This window comes from Oryx dammah, unplaced genomic scaffold (genome assembly GCF_014754425.2).
Source record: "Oryx dammah isolate SB20612 unplaced genomic scaffold, SCBI_Odam_1.1 HiC_scaffold_11058, whole genome shotgun sequence".
NCBI lineage: Eukaryota > Metazoa > Chordata > Mammalia > Artiodactyla > Bovidae > Oryx > Oryx dammah.
The window spans coordinates 1,512,359-1,535,986 of NW_024080452.1; the positions used below are offsets into that span (position 1 = coordinate 1,512,359).

The 23,628-nt window shown below is 41.8% G+C and overlaps 1 protein-coding gene across 1 annotated transcript in view; it reads left to right on the forward strand.

Annotated features, from left to right (window-relative positions):
* The window catches only part of LOC120860381 (copine-4), a 491,427-nt gene that overhangs the window by 305,449 nt on the left and 162,350 nt on the right, over nucleotides 1–23,628 (forward strand). Inside the window, exons 5-6 of the mRNA XM_040236182.1 lie at nucleotides 15,333–15,416; nucleotides 18,558–18,647. Coding sequence (XP_040092116.1) covers nucleotides 15,333–15,416; nucleotides 18,558–18,647 — 174 coding nt within the window. The remainder of the gene's footprint in view (nucleotides 1–15,332; nucleotides 15,417–18,557; nucleotides 18,648–23,628) is intronic.

The following is a 23,628-nucleotide window of genomic DNA, read 5'->3' on the forward strand; positions in this document are numbered from 1 at the left end:
GTGATGCCATCCAGCCATCTCATCCTCTGCCATCCCCTTCTCCTCCTGCCCCTAATCCCTCCCAGCATCAGGGTCTTTTCCAATGAGTCAACTCTTCGCATGAGGTGGCCAAAATATTGGAGTTTCAGCTTCAGCATCAGTCCTTCCAATGAACACCCAGGACTGATCTCCTTTAGAATGGACAGGTTGGATCGCCTTGCAGTCCAAGGGACTCTCAAGAGTCTTCTCCAACACCACAGTTCAAAAGCATCAATTCGTCGGTGCTCAGCTTTCTTCACAGTCCAAATCTCGCATCCATACATGACCACTGGAAAAACCATAGCCTTGACTAGACAGACCTTTTTTGGCAAAGTAATATCTCTGCTTTTTAATGTGCTATCTAGGTTGGTCATAACTTTCCTTCCAAGGAGTAAGCATCTTTTAATTTCATGGCTGCAGTCACCATCTGCAGTGATTTTGGAGCCCCAAAAATAAAGTCTGACACTGTTTCCACTGTTTCCTCATCTATTTCCCATGAAGTGATGGGACCAGATGCCATGATCTTCGCTTTCTGAATGTTCAGTTTTAAGCCAACTTTTTCACTCTCCTCTTTCACTTTCATCAAGAGGCTCTTTAGTTCTTCTTCGCTTTCTGCCATAAGGGTGGTGTCATCTGCATATCTGAGGTTATTGGTATTTCTCCCAGCAATCTTGATACCAACTTGTGCTTCATCCAGTCCAGCGTTTCTCATGATGTACTCTGCATGTAAGTTAAATAAGCAGGGTGACAATATACAGCCTTGACGTACTCCTTTTCCTATTTGGAACCAGGCTGTTGTTCCATATCCAGTTCTAACTGTTGCTTCCTGACTTCCTAAGTATTTTATTCTCTTTGTTACAATGGTCAATGATAATGTTTCCTTAACGTGTATTTCTGAATTTTCATTGTTAGTGTAAAGGAATGCAAGGGGTTTCTGTGTATTAATTTTATATCCTGAAACTCTACTATATTCATTTATTGACTCTAGTAATTTTCTGGTGGAATCTTTAGGGTTTTCTATGTAAGGAATTGTGTCATCAGCAAACTGTGTGTGTTTTACTTCTTCTTTTCCAATTCTGATTCCTTTTATTTCTTCTCTGATTTCTGTGGCTAGGTCTTCCAAAACTATGTTGAATGATAGTGGTGAGACTGGACACCCTTGTCTTATTTCTGATCTTAGAGGAAATGCTTTCAGTTTTTCAATATTGAGAATAATGTTTGCTCTGGATTTGTTGTATATGGCCTTGATTATGTTAGGGTAGGTTCCTTCTATGCCCACTTTCTGGAGAGCTTTTATCATACATGGGCATTGAATTTTATCAAAAGTTTCTCTGTATGTATTGCGAAGATCATGTGACTTTTATCTTTCAATTTGTTCATATGATATATCACACTGATTGATTTATGTATGTTGAAGAATTCTTGTATCTCTGGATAAAACCCACTTAAACAATTCTTTTAATGCATTGTTGGATTCTGTTTGCTAGAGTCTTGTTGAGGATTTTTGCATCTATGTTCATCAGTGATATTGGCATATACATATATTTGTGGCATATTTGTCTGGTTTTGGTATCATGGTGATATTGACCTCATAGAATGAGTTTGGGAGTTTTCCTTCCTCTGAAATTTTCTGGAAGAGTTTGAGCAGCATATGTGTTAGCTCTTCTCTAAACTTTACCTGTGAGGCCATCTGGCCCTTGACTTTTGTTTATTGGAAGAATTTTTTATTACAGTTTCAATTTCAGTGCTTATAATTTGTTCATGTTTTCTATTACTTCCTGGTTCAGTTTTGGAAGGTTGTACTTTTCTAAGAACTTATCCATTTCTTCCAGGTTGTCCATTTTATTGGCATATAGCTGTTCATAGTAGTCTCTTATGATCCTTTATATTTCTGCATTGTCTTTTTTTGTTTCTAATTTTATTGATTTGAGTCTCCTCCCTTTTTTCCTTGATAAATCTGGCTAGTGGTTTGTCAATTTTGTTTATCTTCTTGAAGAACCAGCTTTTAGTTTTAATCAACTTTGCTATTGTCTCCTTCATTTCATTTTCATTTATTTCTGCTCTGAACTTTACAATTTGTTTTCTTTCTTTGGTGATTTCCGTTCTTCTTTTCTAGTTCTTCTTTTTTAGGTGTTTATTTTTTGTCTCTCTTGTTTCTTGAGGTAGGCTTTAATTGCTGTAAACTTCCCTGTTAGAACTGCTTTTGCTGCATCCCATAAGGTTTTGGGTGGTTGTGTTTTCATTGTCATTTATTTCTAGGTATTTTTTTTAATTTCATTTTTGATCTCTTCAGTAATCTATTGGTTATTTAGAAGCATGTTATTTAGCCTCCATGTGTTCTTGTTTTTTATAGTTTTTTCTTTCTTTCTTTTTTTTTTTTTACCTGTAGTTGATATCTAGTCTCATATCATTGTGGTCAGATAAGATGCTTGATACAATTTCAATTTTCTTAAATTTACTGAAGCTTGATTTGTGACCCAAGATGCAATGCAACCTGGAGATGTTCCCTGTGCACTTGATAAAAACATTTATTCTGTTGCTTTGGGATGGAATGTCCTCAAGTTATCAGTTCGGTCCACCTGGTCTAATGTGTGATTTAAGGCTGTGTTTCCTTATTAATTTTCTACGAGGATGATCTGTACATTAGTGTAAGTGGAGTGTTAAATTCCCTCACTATAATTGTGTTACCATTGGTTTCCTTTTTTATGGTTGTTAGCATTTGCCTAATGTATTTAAGTGTTCCTATGTTAGGTGCATAATTTATAATTGTTACATCTTCTTTTGGATTGATCCCTTGATCATTATGTATGGCCTTCCTTATGTCTTGTAACAGTTTTTAAAAATCTCAATTTTGTCTGATATGAGAATTGCTACTCCTGCTTTCTTCTGATTCCCATTTGCATGGAATATCTTTTTCATCCCCTGACTTTCAGTCTGTATATGTCCTTAGGTCTGAAGTGGGTCTCTTGTAGGCAGCATAAACACAGACTTTGCTTCTGTATCCATTCAGCTAGTCTGTGGCTTTTGGTTGGGGCGTATAGTCCATTTACATTAAAGTAGTTATTGACATGTGTGTTCCTATTGCCATTTTCTTAATCATTTAGGGTTTGTTTTTTTCTTCTCTTGGGTTTCCTACTAGAGAAGTTCCTTTACCATTTGTTGTAAGTCTAGTTTGGTAATGCTTAATTCTCTTAGCTTTTGTTTGTTGATAAAGCTTTTGATTTCACCATCTAATCTGAATTAAATCCTTGCTGGGTAGAGAAATCTTGGTTGTAGGTTTTTGTCTTTCACTTTAAATATATTCTGCCAGTCACTTCTGGCCTGCAGATTTTCTGTTGAAAAATTCACTATTAGCCTTATGGGGATTCCTTTGTATGTTAATTTTTGCTTTTCACTTGTAGCTTCTTAGGTTTATTTTTTGTTAGTTTTATTAATATTGTCTTAGTGTACTTCTCTTTGGGTTTATCCTTTATGGGACTCTCTGGGCTTCCTGGACCTGGGGGCTATTTCCTTTTCTGTGTTAAGGAAGTTTTAAACTATAATCTCCTCAAATATTTTCTCATACCCTTTCTTTTTATCTTCTTCTGGGATCCCTATAATTTGAATGTTGGTACACTTAATATTGTCCCAGAGGTCTCTAAGACTGTCCTCAGGTCTCTTCATTCTCTTTTCTTTACCCTGTTCCTTGGCAGCTATTTCTATCATTCTATCTTCCAGCTGACTTATCCTTTCTGCCTCAGTTACTCTGCTATCAATAGAGCATTTTTAATTTCAGTGAATGTGTTCTTCATCACTGTTTATTCTTCATTTCTTCTAGGTCTTTGTTAAATGTTTTAAATGTCTCTTGCATTTTCTCCATTCTATTTTCAATATTTTGAAAATTCTTTACTATCATTACTCTAAATTCTTTTGCAGATAGGTTGTCTATTTCCTCTTCATTTATTTGGTCTTGTAGTTTTTTCCCTTAGTCCTTCATATGTAACATATATTTTTGTCATTTCATTTTCCTTTTTGATGAGTGGAACTGTGTTCCTGTCTCACTAGCTATTTGACCTGAGGTTTCCAGCAGTGGAGTTTGCAAGCATTTGGGTAGATCTGGGTCTTGGTGTTGAGATGTGGACTTCTGGGGTCCCTCACTCTAATTAACATTCTCTGGGACCTGACATTCTCTATTGTTTCAGCAGTTCATATTCAGTGCTCCCACCTCAGGGGCTCAGGCCTGATCTCTGGCCAATGAACTGGGATCCCATAAGCCATTAGCTATGGGGAAATTAAAAAAAAAAGGGGGGGGTGGGGGGAGGCAGAACAATAACAAAAAAATAGCAACCCCTGAAGAGTAAAATGTATTCCAATAGTAAAAAGAAAGAAGGAGAAAAAAGGGGAGGGTGGAAATTATTTATATATATATGGGGCAGAATAATAACAAAGACTAAGAAGTACTAAAATAAGTTTAGAAAACTAACAGAAATAGTAGAAAAAAATAAGTATGTGTATGAAACAACTACTGGAGAGTAAAACCAAACTCTACTGGTAAATAGTAAAAATAATAATAAAAACCAAAAGGCAGAACAAACCTTGGCTGTAAAGGGCAGGGCTTAGGCAGGGAATGGCTTAAGAGGTGGCAGTTTTTAGGTGGAGGTGGGAGTCCCATGAGGGTGAGGTCCTGACTCAGGACCCAAGCCTCCAGAAAAGGCCATGGGTGGGGGTGGAGGGAGGCCCAGGCTCCATGCAACTGAGGTGGCTTCTGCATTGCCTTTGGCTTTGAGGAGTAGAAGATAAGGTCCAGGTCCCAGGAGGCTCCCAGGGCTAAGTGGGTGGTGGAACACCAGATGGTTCCCCTTTCCTCCATACCTGTAGGGACCCCTTCCCTGCTGGCCCTACTGTCTTCCCTCCCTCCAGCACCCACAGGCCCTATGTGGGCAGTGTGTGCCCTTGATATTGGCCCTGAAGGACAGAGGGGGCCCCAGAGAGCGGAGATGGATCCCTAGAGGGCAGAGAGCTCAGCCTGGAAAGCAGAGAGGAGGTCAGAGGGAGAGGGGCCCTAGAGGATGGAGGGGGTGCCCCCCGGAAGGAGGAGGGAACCAGAGGGTTTAATGGGGTTCCAGATGGTGGAGAGCCAGTTTCAGTCAGGGCCCTTGGAGGGGTGGAGGACTCACAGAGGACAGGAACCCTGGAGGGAGGAAGAACATGGAGAATAGAGAAGTCTGGAAGGTGGAGGGGGGTATCCTGTATGGCTGAGGGCTCAGCCTGGAGGGATGATGGTGCCTGAGAAAGGGAGGAGTAGAGGGGAAGGGTAGAGGGGAACCCCAGGGGTTTCCCAGATGGAGGGAGGAAACTGGAAGGTGGAGAACAGAGGGAGGCCTGGAGAAGTCTTTGGAAGGTGACCTGGGCCCTGGAGGGCAGAAGTGGTCCCAAAGGGCAGAGAGAGATCAGCCTGGGGGGCTTGGGAAGCTTCCCAGGGCCCATGGGCAGGGGATGCCAGGCAGTTCCCTATTCCTGGAACCTCACAGGAGCCTCCCCACTCCTCATGTGCAGATGACCCATGGGTGTTGGGGGTAAGGAGTGGGGATGGGGAATCCCTGCAGCTCAGGGTGCCCCAGAGAACAAAGGGAAGATGGCTCAGTGGGAGAGTAGAGAGGGCCACAGAGGGCAGAGGAGCCCCCAGAAGGCAGATACCTCGGCTCCTGGCCCCAGAAGACTCCCTGGGGCCAAGTGCAATAGGTACCCCAAGAGGGTTCCCCACTGGATCCTCTAGCCCTCTCAGGGGTCCCTCCCCTCCCAGTGGAGCAGGCACGCTGCTCTGGATGCCCCAAGGCACCCAAACCATTCCCAGCTTGGCCCCCAAACCTCTTTGCCTCCCCCAGCAGCCCTGCACTCCTCCAGTTGGAGTGAAAGGGAAACCCCACGGGCTCCCTCCAACACTTGAGGATGCCTCCTCCTCCCAGCCCAGCAGGCATGCTGCTCCTGCCACCCAAGGGCTCCCAAACTGCTCCCAGTGTGCCCAAATGGCACCTGCACCCAAACTGCTTCCCCTTCCCTAGCAGCAGCTCTGTCCTCCCAGGAAGTGAAAGAAAAGCACGTCCCTCCCTCTCCCAGCCAAGCAGGCACACTGCTCCAGGCACCCAAAGTCACCTAAGCAGCTCTTGGCACCCAAATGTTCCCTGAGCCCCAACAGTTCCTCCTCCCCCAGCAGCCCCTCTGTCTCTGGTCCTCTGGCCAGGACCTTCCCTCACTCCCCACTTCCTGGTACCTGGTCACCCTTGGGGCTCCTCTCGGCAGGCTGTCTGCCAGAGATCCCTAACCAGTGCCTGATAAGCCCTTTCCAATGCTGTCCAGACCAGCAGCTATCTACTCAAGACAGAAATCCAGTAGGCTTCATGAGATTCATACATAAAATAGGTGAGGTTTGCAGGAAATAATGGTTTTAGTGTAATGTTAATGTAATCCACTTAGTGGAGAGATGGACTTTTTAACTCTTAAAGCTTCTTATTACATTAGCAGCTAGTTGGTGATTAATCTAAAAAGTAGAGATATGAATTGAATTACTTTGGAACATTCAAGCTGAAAAAGTCTTCTTTCTCCTCTCTTTCCTGAGAAAGTATTCTTGTTGGTATGTTAGAACTGATTCTTGCACTGGTGCTCTTCACATCTCTAATCATGATCATTATATTCTGCATTTTTTTAATGTTGCCGTGATGCTAGTTTGGTGGGTGCTATATAAACAGCTAAATGTCTCTAAAGTAGAGGTTGGCAAACTTTTCCTATAAAGGACCAGACGGTAAATAGTTTGGACTTTGCAGATTGTATGGTCTCTGTCCCAACAACGCGTCTTTGTTTTGCAGTATGAAAACAGCCATGTGCTGTGCTGTGCTTAGTTGCTCAGTCATGACACTACATAAGTTAATGAGCATGACAATGTTCCAATAAAACTTTATTTAAAAACCAAGCAGTGGGCTGAATTTGGGCCACATGCTGTAGCTTCCTGACCCCTGTTCTATAGCAATGGTAACTCTGTCAGGCTGTGCTATGATTTTACTATGTTCAAGTATGCCTGCCTGAACACTAATCCATCCTACATTGGTGATGCAAATTATCATTCATGAGCATCTACAATATACCAGGCGTCAGGTGTCAGCCTGCATTACACCCCAAACATAACCATATTCTTAACAATGGGTCTTATTACTTCCAGTCTACAGATGAAGCACGGTGAGGCCAAAAACTGTTCCCAAAGTCACAAGGTGAAGAAGTCACAGTGTCTGAATATGACCCCAAATCACTCAGTCTTTTCCAGTTCCAATATTCTATTTTCATGATCACTGTCATGGGTATGCACTGCTTCCTTTTCCCTTTCAAACCTCAACTGACATCTCCCTTAACTAAATTTCTTTCATATTGGACTAAAAGAGCAAGGGCATATAGCCTCCAAGTTATTCCACTATTAACATTTCACTATAGAAAAACTTTAGTAAAATGCCTCTATCATTAACTTTCATTGTACTAAACTGTCTTAAAGGCCTTCTTAATACTGGTTGTCAAAGCAAAGAAAGCTGAAAATTCCAGATTGTGGTCAAGTAACTATACAATTAGATGCAGATTTGTTGTTTTTAACTATGAATCTCTGAGTATACATTTGAGATGCTTTTGAGCTGCTTATGAGTAGTTTTATTTCCAGAAATCAGATGGAAGTACTGCTAAATTCTTAATAGTAATTATCCCTGGTATTTGTATAGTGCTTTTCTAAGTGTCCTCATATATTCTCCAGAGAAGGCAATAGCAACCTAAATCAGTACTCTTGCCTGGAAAATCCCATGGACAGAGGAGCCTGGTAGGCTGCAGTCCACGGGGTCACTAAGAGTCAGACACAACTGACGGACTTCACTTTCACTTTTCACTTGCATGCACTGGAGAAGGAAATGGCAACCCACCCCAGTGTTCTTGCCTGGAGAATCCCAGGGATGGAGGAGCCTGGTGGGCTGCCGTCTCTGGGATCGCACAGAGTAGGACACGACTGAAGTGACTTAGCAGCAGCAGCAGCAGCAGCAGCACCAAACTAGATAGCACTTTGGAGGGCTGAGAAAAGTTTTTATCCTTCCTTGAATCTTCATATCAAGCAGCATGTATTCTCTCTTTTATTGGTGATAATAAATAGCAGTAATGCTTTCTGAGTGCTGATCATGTGCCAGGCACTGGACTCAAAACTTTATGTGCATCACTTCCTCTAATCCTTCTGCATTGCTATGAGGAAAGGCTGATATCCTCTCCAATTAATGGATAAGAAAACTGAGATGTGAAAAATTAAATATCCTATCCCAGATTATCCCAATTGTATATGGTGGAATCAGGATTTGAAAGAGAGTGTGTTACACATTAGATTTTTAGTTGCTTGAAGGTGGAGATTGTATCTGATCTTTCTTTTCTTGATTTATAGTACCTCTTCCTGACAATTCCATGCCAATCCTGAATAGTATCTTAAAATAAGGTGAAATGAAGTTAAAAAATTACAATATACTGCCATTAGGAAAAATAAGATACTAAAGTGTATATAGAGTACAGCTACAAGTATTTTTACAAGAAAAAAAAGAAAATTATATCTAGATTCTAGAAAAAAATTATCAAACTGTTATGGATAGTTGTGGTATTACGGGTCAAATTATGGACCATTTTTTTCTTCTATTTTTTCATATTTCTACTTATTTATGTATTTTCTATTTTTTTAAATAATGACACCAAAATGTTTAAAGTGATCAATAAAAGGAAAAAGAAAAATAACTGATAGAGTTTGTGCAGTGTATTAGGGACCAAGAGTCTATCCTCCCGGAGGAGGGCCCCAAGGGCATGCAGAACATGCTAGTGTGTCCACTAGCAGGGCAGACTAGTGGGGAGGGGGCGCCAGTTCTTTAACATAAGGGATGAAACACAAATAGACTTGAGGGGTGAATGTCTTGAGCAAATGCATGCTTGTGTGTCCCTGCACAGTGAGGCCAAACAAACCAAAATGTCGGAGTTTGGAGCAGAGAAAGATTTCTTTCAGGGCCAAACAAGGAGAGATGGGTGGCTTATGCTCTAAAGTTTGACAAAAGGTATTTTCCAGACTCTGTGCATTTGGTCCTGGTTGGGTGGGGAGGACAGTCAAACAGAAGGCAGATATCCCCACCTCCCTCCTCTTTCTAAAGTATCCTACAAAGTTTTCACTGTAGAGCCAATCACATTATTTTCCTGCTCAAAATCCTCCAGTGGCTCCCCCACCGCCTCTCAGGTGAATGCAAACACTTGGGATGCACCTGTAAGGTCCTCCACTTCATGGAGCTGCCCCACCAGTATTGCCTCTAACTCTTCCCCTGCACAGCCTTAGGCTGCAGCGTAATTCAGCTACTTGGTGTGTCTTTTCTCTTTTACACCTTTAGTCAGTCTGTTCCATCCCTAGAAACATCCTCCTCACAACTGTGTACTTAACCTAAAAGTTGAGAGTTATGTTTTATTTGGTGGAAATTTTTAGGACTTCAAGCCCTGGAGACAGTATCTTAAGTGACCTTGAGAGAACTGCTCTGAGGAGGCAAGGAGAGGAGCCAGGTATATAGAAGTTTTGCCACAAAGTCCAGGTAGTCTTAACATCAAAAGATTATTGTTAATTAAAGAAAACCAGATATCCCAAGTTAAGGAACTAAACACTTTTCTATGTATGGGAAGATGTAGGAGTCTGGGCTCAATGAAGTAATTTCTTTGATATGCCCCTCAGCTATCTGGGACCAGTATCCTGTGTTTTCTCATCCTGAGTTTCCTCAGGGTTCACTGTAGAGAGTGGCTGCAGTCTGATGGCTACTAGATGGCAGGTATTCTTACCTTCCTGAGTTCCCTCGGGGTTCACCAACTCACCATCCCCGGTGGCTGCAATTGCTGATGTCTGTGACATCCTTTGTTTTCCTTTTCTCACAACCATTTTTTATAATCAAAATCCATCGACTTTCCCTCTTCTCTGTTGTTCATTCATTCATTCATACTTAACCCTTGGTTATGTTTATGTGTATACTTAGCAAATCCCATGGACAGAGGAGCCTGGTAAGCAGAAGTCCATGGGGTTGCTAGGAGTCAGACACGACTGAGCGACTTCACTTTCACTTTTCACTTTCATGCATTGGAGAAGGAAATGGCAACCCACTCCAATGCTCTTGCCTGGAGAAACCCAGGGACAAGGGAGCCTGGTGGGCTGCCGTCTCTGGGGTCACACAGAGTTGGACATGACTGAAGCAACTTAGCAGCAGCAGCAGCACCAAACTAGATAGCACTTTGGAGGGCTGAGAAAAGTTTTTATCCTTCCTTGAATCTTAATATCAAGCACAAGTTTCCATGATCAGTATATTCCCTGAGAGTATTTTTTTGACCTAAAGACTAACATGGCTTTAGGCTTTATTCTACTTTGCTGCCACCTGGATTTCTGGGGCAGGGAATAACCTGGTGAAATACATACTAAGAATGTGATGACTAAAGCTGTTTCTCAGATAACCTCCTATTATATACATAGTGTTCATGTTACTCATTCATTCACCTATGTGTTCATTCATATATCCACTAAGTACATGTGCCACTAAAAACTAGATGCTATAGAAGATGCTAAGGAAAAGGTAGAAATAGAAAATAAGACATAATTCCTCTTCTCTGAAGTGTTTATAATCTATTGGGGTAAAAAGCAAACTTAAAAGAAAGATATGCTGCTTCCAGTATTAAAGTGCCTGTTTGTTTTATGTTATTCTACCGCTGAAAACAACTGTAAATGCTGAACAAGATACGAGGGATGTCTCTTTAGGAGTCTTTAAAGGCTGTCAAGATTTAGGAGTGGAGAAGCTGGGGAGAAGAAAAATCCATTGAGATGATTCAGATAGTCTATGTAGATTTTCCACTCAAGGCAGTTCCATAAGGCTGATTCATAAATCCTAGGGATGGAGAACCTGGGAAGCCTAGCAGAAAACAGCTACTAAGAAATAAAGAAACTGAGCAGTGGTTTTGATAGTCTCATGGGGTTGGGGAAGCAAAACTGGAACTCAGGGTTACAGGGACAGCTTGGGTTATTTGCAGAGGCTTCAGAGGAGGGAAGCAGCCCAACAGTTACAGTGACTTACTCTCTCAGGGCATTCACTAATTAGCAAATAGCAACTTAGAGAGAAACTCAACCAAGAACTGTAGAGCCAAGACATTATGGCCTAGAGCCTGTTATACAGAGTGACGTATGTCAGAAAGAGAAAAACGAATATCATGTTTTTTAAAAAATAGAAAAACAAATAACACAGATATACGAAATCTAGAAAAATGGTACAGATGGACCTATTTGCAGGGAAGGAACAGAAACACAGACATAGAGAACCGACTTGTGGACACAGTGTGGGGAAGGATAGGGTGGGATGAACTGAGAGAGCAGCACTGACATATCGGAGAAGGCAGTGGCACCCCACTCCAGTGCTCTTGCCTGGAAAATCCCAGGGACAGGGGAGCCTGGTGGGCTGCTGTCTCTGGGGTCGCATAGAGTCGGACACGACTAAAGCAAATTAGCAGCAGCAGCAGCATTGACACATATATACTACCATGTGTAAAACAGCTAGTGCGAAACTGCTTTATAACACAGGGAGCCCAGCCTGGTGCTCTGTGATGACCTAGAGGGGTGGGGTGGAGGAGGGGTAGGAGGAAGGCTCAAGAGGGAGGAGATTTTATATATATATGTGTATATATATATATATATATATACACACACACACACACACATACTTATGGCTGATTCACATTATTGTATGGCAGAAATCAGCACAACATTGTAAAGCAATTATCCTCCAATTTAAATTTTTTTAAGTGAAAAAAAGAAATAACAGAAATAAACAGTCTTTCAGAGAGTCTCACAAACAGAAATGAGTACTGATGGCTTTTCAAGGAGAAACATCCCTCGTAAACAGTGAGTTTTTGAGTGAGAGTCTTAAAGGACTATAAGTAAGGAATAAAGAAATCAGAACTACATCGGACTTCTGAAGACTTTCAAAAAAACCAACCTGTAAAGAGCTAAATCCTAATTGGATTCAGGTGATTGCCCCCTTTCTAACTGCTTCAGTTCAGTTCAGTTCAGTCGTGTCCGACTCTTTGTGACCCCATGAATCGCAGCACACCAGGCTCCCTGTCCATCACCAACTCCCGGAGTTCACTCAGACTCACATCTATCGAGTCCATGATGCCATCCAGCCATCTCATCCTCTGTCATCCCCTTCTCCTCCTGCCCCCAATCCCTCCCAGCATCACAGTCTTTTCCAATGAGTCAACTCTTCGCATGAGGTGGCCAAAGTACTGGAGTTTCAGCTTTAGCATCATTCCTCCCAAAGAAATCCCAGGGCTGATCTCCTTCAGAAAGGACTGGTTGGATCTCCTTGCAGTCCAAGGGATCCTCAAGAGTCTTCTCCAACACCACAGTTCAAAAGCATCAATTCTTCGGCACTCAGCTTTCTTCACAGTCCAACTCTCACATCCATACATGACCACTGGAAAAACCATAGCCTTGACTGACAGACCTTTGTTGGCAAAGTAATGTCTCTCCTTTTCAATATGCTATCTAGGTTGGTCATAACTTTTCTTCCAAGGAGTAAGCGTCTTTTAATTTCATGGCTGCAGTCACCATCTGCAGTGACTTTTACTAGAAGCTAAAGTCTCATCTAAAGCCTTTATAACTGTTTTACATTGTATCTAGTATTACATGATATCTACCTAACAGAAACAGATGATATTAAGGAGAGGCGGCAAGAAAACACAGAAGAATTGTACAAAAAAGATCTTCATGACCCAGATAATCATGATGGTGTGATCACTCACCTAGAGCCAGACATCCTGGAAAGTGAAGTCAAGTGAGCCTTAAGAAACATCACTATAAACAAAGCTACTGGAGGTGATAGAATTCCAGTTGAGCTATTTCAAATCCTAAAAGATGATGCTGTGAAAGTGCTGCACTCAGTATGCCAGAAAATTTGGAAAACTCAGCAATGGCTGGACTGGGAAAGGTAAGTTTTCATTCCAATCCCAAAGAAAGGCAATGCCAAAGAATGCTCAAACTACTGCACAATTGCACTCATCTCACACACTAGTGAAGTAATGCTCAAAATTCTCCAAGCCAGGCTTCAACAATACATGAACCATGAACTTCCAGATGTTTAAGCTGGATTTAGAAAAGGCAGAGGAACCAGAGATCAAATTGCCAACATCCACTGGATCATGGAAAAAGCAAGAGAGTTCTAGAAAAACATCTACTTCTGCTTTATTGACTATGCCAAAGCCTTTGACTGTGTGGATCACATCAAACTGTGGACAATTCTGAAAGAGGTGGGAATACCAGACCACTTGACCTGCCTCTTGAGAAATCTGTATGCAGGTCAGAAAGTGACGGTTAGAACTGGACATGGAACAGCAGACTGGTTCCAAATTGGGAAAGGATTACGTCAAGGCTGTATATTGTCACTCTACTTATTTAACTTACATGCAGAGTACATCATGAGAAACACTGGGCTGGATGAAGCACAAGCTGGAATCAAGATTGCTGGGAGAAATATCGATATCCTCAGATATGCAGATGATACCACCCTTATGGCAGAAAGCAAAGAAGAACTAAAAAGCCTCTTGATGAAAGTGAAAGAGGAGAATAAAAGAGCTGGCTTAAAATGCAACATTCAAAAAACTAAGATCATGGCATCTGGTCCTATCACTTCATGCAAATAGATGGGGAAACAATGGAAAACTGAGAGACTTTATTTTGGGGGGCTCCAAAATCACTGCAGATGGTGATTGCAGCCATGAAATTAAAACACACTTGCTCCTTGGAAGAAAAGCTATGACCAGCCTAGATAGCATATTCAAAAGCAGAGACATTACTTTGCCAACAAAGGTCCATATAGTCAAAGATATGGTTTTTCCAGTAGTCATGTATGGATGTGAGAATTGGACTATAAAGAAAGCTGAGCACCTAAGAATTGATGCTTTTGAACTGTGGTGTGAGAAAAGACTCTTGAGAATCCCTTGGACTGCAAGGAGATCCAGCTGCTCAATCCTAAAGGAAATCAGCCCTGAATGTTCACTGGAAGGACTGATCTTGAAGCTGAATCTCCAATCCTTTGGCCACCTGATGCAAAGAACTTACTACTTGGAAAAGACCTTGATACTGGGAAAGACTGAAGGCAGGAGAAGGGGATGAAAGAGGGTGAGATGGTTGGATGGCATCACCGACTCGATGGACATGAGTTTGAGTAATCTCTGGGAGTTGGTGATGGAAAGAGAAGCCTGGTGTGCTGCAGCCCATGAGATCACAAAGAGTCAGACATGACTGTGTGGGTGAACTGAACCGTCTAGTATTTAATAAAAATTAGCAAGCGTGACAAGAGGCAGAACAGAGAAACAGATAATAACAGGCCCACAGTGTCTATAGTCATTGTCAACTTAAAAAATAGTCAAAACCTAAAAGTTGAGAGTTATGTTTTATTTTGTGAAAATTTTTAGGATTTCAAGCCTGGGAGACAGCATCTCACATAACCCTGGGAGATGGAGGGTCTTTCCATCTGTTTCACGGAGGCAGGCAGGATAGCGAGTCAGGTTATAAAGAAGTTTTCAACAAGGGGCAGGTAGTCTGAACAAAGAAGATTATTGTTAATTAAGGAAAATTATTTCCTTATAATTTATTAAGGACATATTTCTTTAGTTATTTTGAGTTAAGAAATTTAGTGCTTTTCTATGTATAGGAAGATGTAAGAGTCTAGACTTAACTGAAATCATTCCTTTAATATGCATCTCAGCTACTGGGGCCAGCATCCTGCAACTTGATTTTTCACATCCTTAGTTCCTCATTCAATAGGGAGTGGGGGCAGCTTGTGGCAGCAGCTTAATGGCTGCCAGATTGGAGGCATTGCTCTTCCTTGGTTCCCTCTGGGCCCAGAAATTAAGTTTGGAGGCTCAGAATAGCTGATGACTGTGACATCCATGTTTACTATGGCAGGAAATACTCCATTTCACACATCAGACACAGGCTTTACAATAACTAGGATGAACCTGTTTAAGACAGCAGATACACTGCTTTCTTAGAGACCTGGCATTTGAGCTGATGTTTGAAGACTGCTTGGGACTTCAATCAACCAAGTCCTTTCTTCTCAAAGAACTTGAGGGTTCAGATACAGCTCCTTCTAGCCAAAGGTGATGAAGACTAAAGCAAGGAAGGGTCAAATTCAGGGGTATTTTATCCAGGGCTGTATCAAATGTGTTTGTGCAAGGGGGAGAGAAAAAAACTCATTTTTGCTTATCTATTTTAGGATTTCTTCAGTAAATCTGACCCATTTCTGGAAATTTTTCGAATGAATGATGATGCAACTCAGCAGCTTGTGCACCGAACTGAGGTGAGAAGTGCCATCTTCAGTTTTGCCATCTTGTTCCTTTAAGATGATTCACTGACTTTACCTTTCTTAATATCTGTAGGTCTCCCCCAAGACCTGGGGTCTTCCCAGTCCTCTCTTTATTCTGAATGTGGGTGTTATAAGAGGAGACCCTTTCTCACTCTATTCTCCACTATTGACCTTTAATACAGAAAGCCAGCAACTTATTAATAATAAAAATATGAATCCTAGTCAACATTTGATGAGCGTGACTAGGTACCAAGCAATCCACTGAGTGATTTTACATACATCATTTTATTTACTTCTCACAACTATGCCTTGACATGGTTATTATTACCTCACATTACAAATGAAGAAGCTGAACTTTGAGGAGGTTAATTCACCTTCCAGTGCTCACAGTGAGCAAGAGGTAGAGCTAAGGTTTGAATTGTGTGTGTTTGACCCTGAGCCTTGCTGTAATTTGAGAAGCCATTCAGCCTCCCCAGGGAAGTCCACACTCAGTACTGATGTCAGGTCTGCATATGAACAGCTGCCCTGTGTCAGCAGGCACTTGATCTGGCTGCATCTTCCTCTCATACTCCCACCTTCTCTCCACATGTCTGTGAACCTCATCCTTCAGTATCCCACCCACCACTGCCCGTGACCACACACCTATTTAACAACCAACCCTAGACTCCACTTTGCATTTTATTTTCCGTATAAGCTAGTTCAAGAGAGAGACTTGTTGGGGTGAGAAGTGCACTGATAAGGAGGAATGGCTTGGAGCTGAGAGGACTGTTGTGCTTGTGGTGTAGAGTAAAGGAAGAAGGAACTGTCATGTCTCCTACAGGATTATGGCTGGGTGCTGTGTTCCCACACCTCACACTGGAAACCCAGTTCCTTTTTCCTGAAGTGGTAGAGCTGCACGTAGCATTAGGGGAACATGTCATATTTAGGGTAAGCAAAAACTGAATAATCTTGGACAGGCTAGTCTGTGAATGTCATTTGGTACATGGTTAGCATTTAATAAAAGAATGAATACATGAATGGAGTTGAATATACATAGTATGTCCACTCCCTGTAATAGCACAATGTGACTCTTTGAACAGTCACAAACTATTCCCTAGGGAATAGTTTCAAATGGATGGTTACCCTGAGGGGCACCTCATCACCACCACCAAGTAGAACTTTTTCCCCACATAAAGATTCCTTTGATGGAACAAAGTTCTTTCAGAAGAAGTAACTAAATGTTGGAGAGAATCAGAAGTGGTACCCATTCATGCCTTTGCCCAACCAGTGTACGGGGACTTGAAGGTACAGGGAGAAGGAAGAGGGGTGGCATCATGTTAGACTTCTTCTCTCCTGATGGCATCCCTCCTTTCAGTTTTAATGCTGGTAAATTCCCCTGTTCCCAGAGTCTCTAACACCTCCCCATACCCCATTGTGAGGGGCTCCTGGAGTCTCACAAGAAATGCGATTGTAAAGTTTTCCAGTGAATCAATCAACATAACATTGCTTTTTCCTCTTTCTTACTCAATAGATATAAAATAACCAGGCAATACTATTCTCCCTAGGTAAGCACATGTGTGCATACACACGTACAGATTTTAATTTCAGAGGAAATTTCTAGTAGAAATATTGATTTGCTATTGAGTTTTATATAAATGTTGCAGTGAAGCAACTTCACTCTTAATATTTCTATAAAGGTGAGAGATTTAACCAAAATAATTTTATCTAACTTTTCTTCTCACTATCACTTTGATCATTCAAGGAATGAGAACAAAAAGCAAAGTCACACAGGAACATAATTTTTCTACTCTTTAATGCACTACAGGAAATTTAATAATGAGCCTACAGTATACTCAATAATTCATCATTATATTAAGGAATTCAGAAGAAGAGGGAATCACTTATAAAATAATTATGTTGGATAGAGAATTAATTTTTTTTACAATACTAAGATTTCTGCTAACTAAAAACTTCTTATGAAGAGAAATCAATATGACAGAATTCCATTTAACTTCATTTGTATGTCCCCTGGAACAGTGGTTCTCAAATATCATGCATCAGGATCACCTAATGACCCACCTAGGGAGTTTCTGTCAGTATATCTGCTTGGAATCTAGGAATTTGTATTTAACAAGTTCCTGCAGTTCCAAGAATCACACTTTGGGACCCACCCCCAGAGCATACAGTACAATCCTAGATACAGAGCAAATGACTGAGTGAGTGAGTGAGTGAGTGAGTGAGTGAGTGAGTGAACTTGCTCAGTCGTATCCGACTCTTTGCGACCCCATGGACTGTAGCCCACCAGGCTCCTCCCCCATGGGATTCTCCAAGCAAGAGTACTGGAGTGGGGTGCCATTTCCTTCTCCAGGGGATCTTCCTGACTCAGGGATCAAACTCGGGTCTCCTGCATTCCAGGCAGACGCTTTAACCTCTGAGCCACCAGGGAAGCCCACAGAGCAAATACTCACACATTCTAAACCAAACCAAATTATTTGAATCATTTGATGGCAGAATAAGACTTGACTCAAATGGACCCTCAGGAAGGATTTAACCAAGTTCATGATTAGTAAACTGCTTTTGAAAAGATTACACCCCATTATAGTCTTAGTTTATGATCCTGAAATTCTAAAGATCTGCCTTCATGCCTTCCAAGCATACTCCTAGGATTTTTCTTGACTTGCAATCTGATCTAACCAAGGTCACGAGTCACCAAAGACCACTCAACTTCAGCAATAGAATTTCCCACCTATAGGCTTTATGTATGCTGACCTCAGTAGAAGGGAATTTATGCCAGAGCACTGACCTACAGAACGGGGGATCCTTTATCAGAGGCAGAGGCAGCCCATCTTCTTAATCCTACCCTCTTTTGATATAGAAGGGGTCATCTCCAACACCCACATACTGTACAATATTATTGTTATTATTCATAAAACAATAGCCAGGCTAGTGATCACAGAAGTTCTGCCCATAATGTTCACTCAGTGAGCACCTTTCAGAGGTTTACTACTTCAAGTTTTCATTAAGGCACCTGTTTCAGACAATTGTCCATTTCATAAGCTTCTCAAGCTTTCAATGCTTCTCAAGTAGTTTTTATGTTGAAAGTGAAAATGTCAAGCATTTTCTCTCCCACCCACCACTTCTTTCTTTTTTCCTCAGGTTGTGATGAATAACTTAAGCCCAGCCTGGAAATCATTTAAAGTATCTGTAAACTCTCTATGCAGTGGAGATCCCGACCGCCGGCTGAAGGTCAGAAATCTGTCTATGTCTAAGAAATGCAGTTTTACATATTTAATCCTCCTGTTTCTCTTCAAGTGAATGTTGGCAGACTCAAAATTTTCTGTAGCTTTTACCTAGATCTCTTAGCATCTTGATGAAAAAAACAAGGAGTTTCCTTCTGCTAGAGCCTTTGAGGCTCCTGAGATAATAAAAGATAAATCCCAGTTGTGTTAGGTTGAGAGGCAAATCCCATGGCTTCTCAGAGAAATGTGGCAATAAGTTCAAGGACTAATTAGGAGTTATTATAAACACAAATACTGTTGTTGTCAATTATCTACTGCTACATAAAATACTACTCCAAAACTTAATATTTAAAACTATAGCCATTTATTTAGCTTATGATTCTGTGCATTGGCAAGCTGAGTTCACCTAAGAGGCTCTTCTGGAGAAAGGCAATGGCAACCCACTTCAATATTTCTTGCCTAGAAAATCTCATGAACAGAGGAGTCTGGTGAGCTACAGTCTATAGGGTCACAAAGAGCTGGACATGATTGAGCACACATACACCATGCCACAAGAGGGTCTTCTCTGGGTCTTGGGTGGACTTCCTCATGTATATGCAGTCAGCCGTACCAAGCAGAATGCCTCTCTTCCTGGGGTTTGTCTGGCTATCCTCTGGAATGATCAAGGTGGTGGGGACATTTGTTTCTCATTATTCAGCAGGTTAGCTTGGACTGATACACTCAACAACTTTAAGGTCCAAAGGATCCAGGACAGAAGATGCACATGTCTTGAGGCCCAGTCTCAGATTCACATGAGGTCACTTCCTCTGTGTGCTACTGGCCAGTCACATGGCCATCTCAGATTCAGGGATGAGGAAACAGGACATGGACTCCACTTCTTGGTGGAGGGAGCTGCAGAATGCGGTGGCCACGTTTTTCAATCTACCACACATGTTTTTGAGTATCATGGGAATGTAGAAGTTGGAAGAAAAGGTGCATTATGACAATCAGGATGACCAAAGAGGACAATAGGCCAAGTGCCAGAAGCAGAAGCCCAGAGCCGTTCCTTATTGTCCTTGGTCTGGCCCTCACGCTCCCTTAGAAGCCCAGAAGCTCCATGTTCTCAGTGTCCCAGAGGTTACTCTGTCAATCAGGATGACTAAGTAGATTCAATAGAGGCCAGAGCTACAAACCAAAAGATCAGTTGGTTCATGTTTAGTGACAAACATGGCCCTCGAGCAGACTCAACATGCATTCTCAGCTTTACCAGGTCATTTTCTCCATGTGGGTTAACTATGGGAGAGACGGTTCTTAGGGGGTGTGAGAGAGCCTGAAAACAGAGCCAAAGAAGCTGGATAATGGAAATGGTTAATGGCTTCAGACTTTAAAAGCCTGGGACACCTACCACCATGGTGGAATAATAATAAGCAGACTAAACATTCGTATTGGGGGCACCAGCTCCCCTGGAAAGTGTTGGATGGGCACTGCCAATGCCTGTATTTGTAACTTTACACTTTCCTTACTCTTTTTGCTCTGTAAACTTCTTCTAGTGGATATAATTACTGGATTTGTCAATGTTACCCTTTATATCAGAATTCTATCTGTCGGTTACTCTCAGACTCTTCATGTGACTTTACATCTATGCTTAAAAACATTGTTTGGACTTTGTACTCTCTGTGGACATGCTTACTTCTGTGATCTGGATGAAGAGTTCAGAGTTATCCCTGATATTTCTTGTGGAAGCCTCCACTTTCACTGCAACTATCTTTCATGCCAAAATCAAGACTCCTGGTTATTTGGGCCTCAGGTATAAGCTCATCTGCAGGGTGGCCAAGACCTAGAGCTTCAGGTCTGAGGTGGGAACGGTCACCTATACTTTGAGCCACCCCATCCCACTCCCAGGAAGAGAAATGGACCCTTTGGGACAAAAATCAGATAATGCCTATATTAACCACAGGTCAACTTAGTCATGGGGCATTGCTAATTCAATAAAAGAAGATGGTTATCTGTAACTGAGGGCTCTGCTTTCTGTCTGTAGAGGACAAGTGGGAATAAAAGAGAGACAAGAAGGAAGGAAGGCAGCCAGACAGAGAAAGAGAGGATCAGGATTTCTCAACAGCTGCACCATTGACATTTGGATTTTTTTTTTTTTTTGGCAGGGGGCAGGGCAGGGGAAGGGGTTGTCCTGTGCACTGTAGGATGTTCGGCAGCATCCCAGGCTACTAAACACTAGTAGTAGTACTTTACCCCCATCAGTCATACAGCCCAAAGTATATTCAGACATTACTAAATGTCCCTTGGAGGGTAAAATCGTTTAGAGAATCACCTAGAAGGCTGGTTAAAACAGATTATTGGGCATTACCCACAGGGTTTCTGATTAAGCAGGTCTGGACTGAGCCTGAGAATTTGCATTCTCCAACTTCCTGGGTGATGCTAATGTTGCTGGTCCCAGACCACACTGAGAACCCTGTTACAGACATTTGCTCCTTCATTATAGCCCTTCCTCAACTCAGTGCCCCCCACCACTTTCCACCATCCAGTCTCCCCTCCACAATCTTTTCTCTGCCTAGCACTCATGCCCACTCTCCCCTCCCCAATCCTTCAGGACTTGACACATGCCTCTCCCTACCTGGGATGCTTTCCTCATTCTTTTACTTTTCTTGGATTATCATCATCTGCTACTTTCTTTCAGGTCTCTTCAATATCCCTCCACTTCCAGAAACCTTCCCTGATGTCTTTCGCTTCTATGGGTGCCCTCCAGTTCTCTGCATCCACCTCAGGGAGACACCTCTCCACTTGTTTAGAACATTTCTGTTTCCATCTCTCTTTCCTGAGCAGGTGACCTGTTCTTCCTGGTTTGCTCCTGCAGGGTGAGAACCATGTTTCTTTTCATGCATATCCAAGCACCCAGCCCAGTGCTTGGCACAGGGTACACACAGTAGCTGTTTCTAGAGGGAATGGATGGAGAACAGGGAGGTGCTAAAAGGTTGACAGCACCTCATTGGGAGAAAGGGGATACCCAGGTATGCTGAGCTCCCTAGGTGACAAACCCAATATCATCACTCACCTGTAGCTTTTTTGAGAGGCAGGAGAGACTTCCTATATTATTCTTAATTTGTATTCATTATTTTGTCACAAATGCCATTGTGAAATTCTCATAGTGTTGTTCCTCTTTAGCTTTCCCTAATATAAAATGGTGCCATATGCCATATTGGAAGGCAGCACCTCTTTGCCACCACAAAATTTAAAAATAAAATAAAATAGAAAGTGAACTTTTAAATTTAAAAAGTTTTAAGCCCTCTGTCCATTTATGTTCTCAGTCTTAGCAAAATTCTAACAATGAGATCTTGGTCCCAAATGAGACTTGATATCTTTAGCTCTCATTTATTCAGGGTCACAGTAACACCAAGTTGAAGTAAAACCAGGGCTTTCTTTTGTTTTATTTTTCCTATTCCTCCTTTGTGGGGAAAAAATTTTAAAGAAATAAGTATTTTTCAGAAATTGATGTTTTATTTATTTATTATGAAAAATTTTAAACATCCATAAAAGTAGTCAGTTATCTGTTTACAATAGCCAAGACATGGATACAAACTTTTTGTTTTAATTTTATTTTATTTATTTATTTTTTTTACTTTACAATTCTGTATTGGTTTTGGCATACATTGACGTGAATCCACCACGGGTGTACATGCGTTCCCAAACATGAACCCCCTCCCACCACCCTCCCCACAACATCTCTCTGGGTCATCCCCGCGTACCAGCCCCAAGCGTGCCATATCCTGCATCAGACATAGACTGGCAATTCGATTCTTACATGATATTATACATGTTTCATGCCATTCTCCCAAATCATCTCACCCTCTCCCTCTCCCACTGAGTCCAAAAGTCCGCTATACACATCTGTGTCTTTTTTGCTGTCCTGCATACAGGGTCATCATTGCCATCTTTCTAAATTCCATATATATGTGTTCGTATACTGTATTGGTATACTGTTGTATATGTGTTGTATACTGTATTTCTGGCTTACTTCACTCTGTATAATTGGCTCCAGTTTCATCCATCTCATCAGAACTGATTCAAATGTATTCTTTTTAACGGCTGAGTAATACTCCATTGTGTATATGTACCACAGCTTTCTTATCCATTCATCTGCTGATGGACATCTAGGTTGTTTCCGCATGGATACAAACTTAATGTCCATCAACAGAGGAATGGATAAAAAAGATGTATTACATATATACAATGGAATACTACTCAACCTAAAAAAAAATGCAATAATGCCATTTGTAGTAACATGGAAATGCCTGGAGGTTGTCATGCTGAGTGAAGTAAGTGAGACAGAGAAGGAGAAATATTGTATGACACCTCTTTTATGCAGAATCTAATAAGAAATTATACAAATGGACTTATTTACAAAACAGAAAGACTCATAGACTTAGAGAATGAATTTATGGTTGCCAGATAAGAAGAATAGGGGGTAGGGATAGTTAGGGAGTTTGGAATGGACGTGCACATGGACATGTACACACTATTATATTTAAAATAGATAACCAACAATGACCTACTGTATAGCACAAGGAATTCTGATCAATGTTATGTGGCAGGCTGGATAAGAGGGAAGTTTGAGAGAGATTGGATACATGTATCAGTTCAGTTCAGTTCAGTCACTCAGTTGTGTCCGACTCTTTGCGATCCCATGAATCGCAGCACGCCAAGCTCCCTGTCCATCACCAACTCCCAGAGTTCACTCAGATTCACGTCCATCGAGGCAGTGATGCCATCCAGCCATCTCATCCTCTGTCGTCCCCTTCTCCTCCTGCCCCCAATCCCTCCCAGCATCAGAGTCTTTTCCACTGAGTCAACTCTTCGCATGAGGTGGCCAAAGTACTGGAGCTTCAGCTTTAGCATCATTCCTTCCAAAGAAATCCCAGGGCTGATCTCCTTCAGAATGGACTGGTTGGATCTCCTTGCAGTCCAAGGGACTCTCAAGAGTCTTCTCCAACACCACA